This window comes from Trypanosoma rangeli (assembly GCF_003719475.1).
Source record: "Trypanosoma rangeli strain AM80 chromosome Unknown Tra_15.4_contig_00244, whole genome shotgun sequence".
Lineage (NCBI taxonomy): Eukaryota > Euglenozoa > Kinetoplastea > Trypanosomatida > Trypanosomatidae > Trypanosoma > Trypanosoma rangeli.
In genome coordinates this window covers 21,662-29,168 of record NW_021705989.1, presented here as the reverse complement: position 1 = coordinate 29,168, position 7,507 = coordinate 21,662, and the positions used below count along the sequence as shown (strand labels likewise).

Sequence of the window (7,507 nt, the reverse complement as noted above, 5' to 3'; positions counted from 1 at the left end):
ACGTCCGGCCGCGTCTACTTCCTGCTGCGCAAGTGGTGCACGACGATCGAGGCGGCTGTGGAGGCCAAGACTGCCGACGGCTATACCCTGCGTCTCTTCGTGATTGCCTTCACGAAGAAGCAGAGCAACCAGGTCTCGAAGAACTGCTACGCTAAGACGCGCCTGGTGAAGTGGGTGCGCCACCGCATCACGAGCCTCATCCGCCAGCGCCTGGCGAAGGTGGGCATCAACGAGGCGGTGACGCTGCTGACCCGCAACATCCTGCGCGACCGCTTGTCAAAGCGCTGCAACCCCATCGTGCCGCTGCGCGACCTGCGCATCCGCAAGGTGAAGGTGATCCGCACGCCCCGGTTTGACGCCCAGGCGCTTCTGAATGCCCATGGCGAGATTCCCGCCTCGGCCGAGGGTGAGACGCGCGTCGTCGAGGAGGCCGAGGAGGTCACTGCCTAAACCGTTTTGCGTGGACGGGGTGTTGTGTGACAGCTCTGTTTTGTTTTGTTTATTTTGCAAGTGTGAACACTAAAAAAAAAAGACAACAAATAAAAAACGGGGAGGGAGGGAGGGAGAAGGGCAGACACTCTCTCTTGTCTCCAGGGAAGGGTGTGCGGTGGCACCCTCTTTGCTGTTCTTTGGCGTTTATCGTTTTTTGTTGTTGTTTTTGGATGCATGCTGCATGGGCCTATTCGTATCAATCAGTGTTTGCTGTGTTGTTGTTTTCTGTCTCTTGCTTTTTTTTCTTTGTTTGTGCGTGCGTGTTTCGGTGGGCTGCGTGGAGAAAAAAAAAGGGATGGCGTTGCTTGGAGGATTCACGCCCTGGGCACATCTGCGGCTGCGCGACCACCGTCCCGGGCCGAAGAGTTATCCACCGCCCGGAAAGGGCATTCCGGAGAAGTCGATACTGCATAAGTATCCCAGGCGGCCGCAGGAGACGACCGTAGGCCCCGGTGAGTACCAAATTCCATCCACAGTGGGTCAGTGTCGCTCAACTGTGTTTGGTCCACCTGGCGGTTTGGGTTTGCCTGAAGCCACGCGGGCAAAGGGTGAGCGGAAACGCGGGCAGACCGCAGGGAAGGCCAAGCGAAGCGACATACCCCCACTACCGAAGCAGTATAGCCTTGCACAGTCACCCGATACCCCAGCGTTCTCCATGTACTGTAAAGCTCAATATAAGCAGTTAAGTAGTGGTGTGGGCCCTGGCGAGTACACCATCCCCTCCTCCTTTGACCCGAGTGGGAAAGGGCCACACTTTGGCCAGCGGACAAAGCTATTGACTACGTGTGACATGGTGCCAGGGCCTGGGGCATACAATGTGCCCCGCTTTGGTGATGTTGTGCCGAATCCAAAGGAATACATCACTTCCGTGCACAAGGTTCTTGCGGAAGAAAGTGGACCGGGCCCTGGGAGCTATGACGACCCCACCACAATCGCTGCACGTTTTGCACCCCCAAAACTGCGTCTTTACGATGGTCCACATTTTGGTCGTCGTTATAATCAGCTCAGGGCCAACTGGTTCACGGGCCCTGGTCCCGCAGATTACGGTGATGTAAGCCGAATCATGCAGAAGCGTATACGGTGTTCTCCCGTGTTTCGCCCCTCCGTCCAGACCGTGCCGGATAATAAGACTATGCGGGCTGCAGTCAATTTTGCACCAGGTCCAGGCGTTTATCTCCTGCCGTCGGAGTTTGATTGGGACTACAAGAAAGGGTTTTCGCTTGGGCCGCGTACCTTTTATGAGCCCAAGACCGCAGCAAGTGATGTAGTTGGTCCTGGATCGTATGATTTGGGGAAGCCGCCAATGACATCCAAAGGGTTTCGCTTTGCGGCCCAACCGTACTATCCCCTCGCTCTTGCAGAAATACCAAAGGCGGCTGAGACAGCAGCGAATGCCGTTGGTGGGCCTGGTTTGTATTATCCCAGCCTGGACGCGGTGCGGCCCTCAAAGTACAAGGCGGTGGCTGGATTTGGTCTCGGTCAGCGCTTTGCAGATCAAAATGACGGTGGTCCACTTTGCTACGACGTGAAGCCACCTGAGTCGACACGCGGAACTGTGTTTTTCCGTGGCGACTACCGACGCAGCAAACACCTGCATGGTTGGGCCGATGGCGGACCCTCGTACGACGTCATGAATGACACCATCGCCGATAACATGAGGAAGGGCAAGGGCTTCACGTTTGGCATCCGCTACCCCGCGCGGGCCACCCACCAGGTGTGTAGGCCGTACGACGCGACGACGAACATTAACTGTGAATACCCGGATGAGACGACGTGGATGACGAAGTTGAAGTGACGTTTGGTGGGGGAGGAGGGGTGATGCGCCACCACCAAATGCAAGAAGAGTGCAACAACTAACGGAAACAAAAAAGAGGTAGAATGGAAACGAACCGAGTTTACCGGGTGGCATGAAGAGAGACAAGTAAGAACGATGGAATGTTTCATCAGAGGAGGAGACAAAGGTTCGAAGGACCAATGGGGACGTTACTATGTACATGGGTGAATTGTGAAGCATATTCTCCTTGTGTATGTCTGGAATAATTGTTTCCATGAAGGCAAATATAAAATCTATTTTATCTCCCTGACTCACTCACTCACTTACCCACCCACTCAACAATCTCCATGCCAACGTTTGTGTACGTGTGCCTCTGACTGTTGTTGTTGGTTTTTGCCCCTCTTGCTGCCCCTCCTTTGTGTGTTGCGTTGCGTGGTTTGTGGCGTGGACCACTGTGACACCTCACATCTCTGGCAGGACAATAAGAAGGGAAAATATATATGTATATGTACATGTCTTGCGTATTTGTTATCAGTTTGTATTTGTTTTTGTTTTTTTTGGTCTTGCTGATGCTGCACACACACACACACACATACTCTCTCTTTTTTTTCTTTCTGTGTGCATGTGGGCAGTTGCCTGTTTGTCATTTGGGGCTGCGCACGCGTGGTTGCAAGTGGATGGAGTGCACGCGACGTCCGTCTTGTCGTGCTGAGCTGCCGCTCCACATTTATTTATTTATTTTTCACTTTTAATTTTGGTATATATATATATATATATATATATTGTTTTCTTACTGCTGTGGGGAAGCGTGTATCGTGGGAAAGACGAGAGGTTGCAGTCATATGTGCAGGCACACACACATATACACATATACAACCGTGGGGAAGGAGAGTAGAGGGTCTTGCGACAGCAGCGGCTACTCTAAAAGACGGGCATCGAGAAGTTCCACAGCAACTCTGCAGAAAGACTCTGTGAGAGGGGTACTCATGCCACTGCTAAGTGGTGACAGTTATGATCTCTCGGCGCGAGCTCTCGATGGCAGAGGGCATGCACAGTTGTATTCAACACGGCCTGCACACCACTCTGACGCCTGGGTTCAGCCGGCGGTGGCGCTGCGCCATGTTGCGGAGGGGTTTCTTAACTTGGAGCAGCAAATGAAGATGTGGCAGCGGCAGCTACACTGCAGGTTGAACAACATTGAGCGCCGTGTGGGTCGCTGTGAGTCCGCGCTGCTGCCTAGCAAGAGATTGGCGCCCCGCGCGGCCGTGGTGGAAGCTCAAACGCACACGTACAGTGACGTTCAGGACGGGGCGGAAAACGAGTTTAAACGGCTTTACTTCACTCTAACGGATCTTCGTGAGACGGTGGCAGAGTGCTCTCGCAGTAGAGCGTCCTGTTTGGTCCCCGACACGCGGTGGGGAGGTGGATTGCAGGAGGTGGCGTCTACACCGAAGCATGACGCGGGCGACAACGGCGAGGTCTCAGCTGAGGGGGGAGAGATGTTTGCCTTCCACTGTGGTGCAGACCATATTTGCCCCACGAAGGGGATGTCGCCCACTGCGGATACCACCGCAGTGGACAGTGGGGAAAGCGCGGGGCTGACACCCGACGCTGCGGATAGCTCTCCGGCGCATATGGCTTTCGCTGCCGCCGCCACCGCTGACGTTGGTAGTGGGGGTAGTGAGTGGCGACACCGCGAGAGAACGCAGCGGTGTGCGGCATCCTCGTGCTCGTATGAGTCACACGCGCCGAGCTCTTTTCAACCCATGCCGTCCTTCTCCACAATGACGCCCAACACCAGGCAGGCATGCAGCGCAACGGAGAGTACGTGTTGTCGTGACTGGTTGCCATTTGTTCGGGAGCCGTGCAGGCAGGACGAAGCCGTTGCTTGTGGGGGAAAGGCGGCGGACACGCCCGAGTTCCGCATGAGGTCAACATCAACAACAACAACAACAACACCTTCACGTGACGGTGCAGTAACTGCATCCCCTTCTGCGCGGGCCTCGTTCGCGGAACGAAGACTCTTTGACTCCCCGGAGGGATCGAGGCGAGGAGAGCGAGGAGCGCCATCCGTGTCCTCCAAGTTGACCAGCAGCGCATTTCTGTTTGCGAAGGGCGGGAGAAAGGCACCCTCCGCCAATGTTGCGGCGGCGGGGTCTCTGCAGAGCTTCACGGAACCCGTGTTTCTTTCAGGGTCATTGGATAATGAGCAAAAACGGTCAGATGCATTGCCGTTCCTGCGACTCGGCGATAACGTCGGTGTTGTGTCAACCGCGTCTGTTGGCAACATCCCCGCGGCACCACCGCTCTACGTTGTGCCGCAGCATCTCTGCACCAGCAGCGGTGACAGCTACGAAGGTGCGAGCGAACGGGACGGTGTAGAGGAGGGAGAAGCGGAAAGGAGTGAAGGTAGTGATAGAGGAGTTCCGTCGGTGCCTGCTCCACTGACGCCCAGGGAGGGCAGTGTGTGGCAAAAGGTGGTTGCGCTGGCCCATGCTGAGCAGCACTACGAACAACTGTGCGCGTTGCAGTATCCTCCCCACTCCATGTTGTCCTCGGGAATACTGGAGGTTTCTGCATCGACGGCAATAGGAATATAGTTCCTTTTTTTTTTCTTTTTTATTGTGACCTTCTTATTTCCTTCTACGTGTCGTTGGTTTGACTTGGTTCTCACATTTCCTACCTGTTCACTCGTCCCCTCTCCAAATGGTTCGTGGGGGGACGCGGGGTGGTGGAAGGCGGAGGTAAGGCACTTATATAGATTGATTGTTTGTACCCCTCACTGCGAAGAGGGCGGTGACGGGTCATAGATGGGCACGCTTCTGCACGTTGCATCTACAGAGATAAATTTCATCACACATCTTTCAGGCGGAACTTGTTCGTTTGTTCGTTTGCCTTGTGGGTTCCCACCCCGCTCCGCCGTATTTACTGCAAGAGTGGCTGGTGGGGAAGGGGAAGGGGAAGGGAAATAAATAAAGAGAAAATGGGGTGTCGTGAAGTCTTCTCCGTCACTTTTTTATATTTATTTTGAGGCATACGTCGCAGCAACTTTCTCTCTGAGTGATTTCTATTTTTGTGTACTGTCGCTGGAGTACACCTGCGCGAATGTACGTATATATATAGACCTGCAGTTTCTACGTTGCGACAAGCTTTTCCGCGTTGTTTGTTCTTTTTTATCTGCCTGTTGGAGGGTCAGGGTGTGGTGGGGGTGAGGCGGCGCGGTGCACGCAGTCCTCCGCTGGAGACCCCGCCTGTTTTCGGTGCGTGTGTAGTGTCTGAGGCATCTCATAGCAAGCAACTGGGGCAGTGAGGGAAAACGATAGAGAGAGGGAGAGGTGGGTGGGGTGGACGCGCCTCCACCCACGGGCCGTAAGATAGCACTGTGTTTTTGCTGTAAGAAAAGGAGCAGGGAAGGGCGTGGCGGAGAAGGTTGCTTCTTCTTTCTGTTGTTGTTGCACAACCGATGAATTGCGCGGATGTCGGTATCTTCCTGTGCTGTCTGGTGTCTATTGCATGTAAAGTGAGGCTTTTAACCGAGACTCAGACAGCCGGTAGCGCGGCGCTTGGGTTGTCCGCACCAGAGGCGGAACGTATCGCCCAGGCTTGCTCCACCTCCGCATCACGACGTTCTTTCACTCCCCCTTTTGCCGCTGCGGCTGTTGGGGGAGCGGCAGCAACAAGACCAACGTCAGTTTTGGGGGGCAGATCGCAGTTGCACACGAGTGTGGACATGGGAGGACACCGCGGGGGACCTCACCCGCCTGGTTATGACTATTCCGCACCTCTTTGCGAGGATGAGGTGGCGGGGGCTGCTGTGGACGACGCCGATGTTTGCTACCGCGCTGACGACGATGACAGCGGCAACGACAATGCTGAGGATGCGACTGACGGCGCAGACCCCACAGTACGTCTGTATTCGCTGTCTTTGACGCAGCGCATCATGGTAGGTGTGAATTGGCTCTCCGTGATCTCCAATTGCCTGACGTATTTTTTGCGCCCCTCGCAGGTTTTGTATGCGTTTCTGCTTTGTAGTTCAGACATGATGTTGTACGTTGTCACCGATCCTGCTGTTGGCAGACGAAGGCGTCGTAGATCACCTTTGTTGCGTTCTTTGGGTTTAACCCCCGCCATGCATCTGGGGGGCGCGGCGGCAACGGCAATGGCTGTCGGTCTAGATGTTGGAGAAGGGAGTTATCACACTTCCGTGTGGGCGGAACGCTGCGCCGAGGCGAGGCAGAAACCTTCTTCAAAGATGGGCTTCATCCTTTCCGCCAAACAGACAACGGATGCCCACGGTGATGCTGGGATCATACCGAGCCATGCCTCGCGGCTTGATCATGCCTGTGGGCGACAGAAGCTCAAAACCGGTGTCAAATGTGTTCCGCGTCTTATCCATCAACGTGGTCTATTTCTCGTTGCAGTCAATATGGTGTTCCTGTTTGCTCTCATTCTTTTCCATCTGCATCATTTATTCTTCTGGGTGGGGACAGTGACGGGGTACCTGGCGGCGTGCGGAACCCTCTACGTCCTCGGTTGTGATGTGGGGTTGTTGCTGCAAGTGTTTGGGTGGCTGCGTTTCGGACGCTCCTTTCGGGTACCCTCCGCCCCGTCTTCATTCTCACCTGTCGCCGTGGTGGCCGCACTGAGTAGCGTCGATTTATTTAGTGCCTCGTTGCCCCCCGCCGGGGCGATGTTGAACCGACAGCTGCGTGTACTTTACGCCACACAGCTGGTCTTCTCTTTTGCCTGCTCCGCCTTCTACTTCTCCATGCTGCTTGAGGAAGGGGCGGCACTGTACAGTACGCATCTGGAGTTTATGCGTTGGTATGTGGGAACGGTGGGGCTGGGTTTGCTGGATCTTGCCCGCCTGCTTCTCTTTGGCTCCATCCTGTGGCTCGGCGCGGGATGGGATGAGAAAAAACTGACGCCATTGCCTGCATGAGGTTGAGGGATGGCGTCTGTGAGGCCGCTGACAGGCTCGCAGGCGCCTTGTGTGGCCCACGAGAGGCGCGAAGTTGGGGGGTGGGGGTTGGGGGGGACTCAATGTGATGAGTAAACTTTATTTCCAACAAATATAAGTATACATGAAAGTATTAACAGAAACGGTAAATGTGGGCGAATAACGCAGAGATGGTTATGAACCATCTTGGTGGCCAGCCGTTGTATATATATATATATATATATATATATATATATATATATGANAGTGTAGTGTGTCGTCGTCGTGTGTGTGTGTGTAGT

At 54.6% G+C, this 7,507-nt stretch overlaps 4 protein-coding genes across 4 annotated transcripts, besides 9 other annotated features; all 4 read left to right on the top strand.

Moving 5' to 3' along the window:
• TraAM80_06587 (40S ribosomal protein S3a) lies at positions 1–450 on the top strand (the record flags this gene model as incomplete). Its single annotated transcript, XM_029383427.1, has 1 exon — positions 1–450. A coding segment is annotated over one exon (450 nt), but the record flags the coding sequence as incomplete, so codon positions are not given.
• A 175-nt stretch (positions 451–625) lies between these two features.
• Positions 626–660: a sequence feature (A-rich).
• Positions 661–696: 36 nt separating this feature from the next.
• Positions 697–746: a microsatellite.
• A 41-nt stretch (positions 747–787) lies between these two features.
• Positions 788–2,287, top strand: TraAM80_06586 (uncharacterized protein; the record flags this gene model as incomplete). Its single annotated transcript, XM_029383426.1, has 1 exon — positions 788–2,287. One exon carries the CDS (start codon positions 788–790, stop codon positions 2,285–2,287), a length of 1,500 nt encoding a protein of 499 aa, XP_029236730.1.
• Positions 2,288–2,568: 281 nt separating this feature from the next.
• Positions 2,569–2,604: a microsatellite.
• Positions 2,605–2,763: 159 nt separating this feature from the next.
• Positions 2,764–2,822: a sequence feature (A-rich).
• A 19-nt stretch (positions 2,823–2,841) lies between these two features.
• Positions 2,842–2,862: a microsatellite.
• Positions 2,863–2,991: 129 nt separating this feature from the next.
• Positions 2,992–3,021: a sequence feature (A-rich).
• Positions 3,022–3,024: 3 nt separating this feature from the next.
• Positions 3,025–3,049: a microsatellite.
• Positions 3,050–3,252: 203 nt separating this feature from the next.
• TraAM80_06585 (uncharacterized protein) lies at positions 3,253–4,866 on the top strand (the record flags this gene model as incomplete). Its single annotated transcript, XM_029383425.1, has 1 exon — positions 3,253–4,866. One exon carries the CDS (start codon positions 3,253–3,255, stop codon positions 4,864–4,866), a length of 1,614 nt encoding a protein of 537 aa, XP_029236729.1.
• Positions 4,867–5,729: 863 nt separating this feature from the next.
• TraAM80_06584 (uncharacterized protein) lies at positions 5,730–7,208 on the top strand (the record flags this gene model as incomplete). Its single annotated transcript, XM_029383424.1, has 1 exon — positions 5,730–7,208. The coding sequence occupies one exon, from the start codon at positions 5,730–5,732 to the stop codon at positions 7,206–7,208; it is 1,479 nt and encodes a 492-aa protein (XP_029236728.1).
• A 221-nt stretch (positions 7,209–7,429) lies between these two features.
• Positions 7,430–7,468: a microsatellite.
• A 4-nt stretch (positions 7,469–7,472) lies between these two features.
• Positions 7,473–7,504: a microsatellite.
• Between the last annotated feature and the right edge of the window lie 3 nt (positions 7,505–7,507).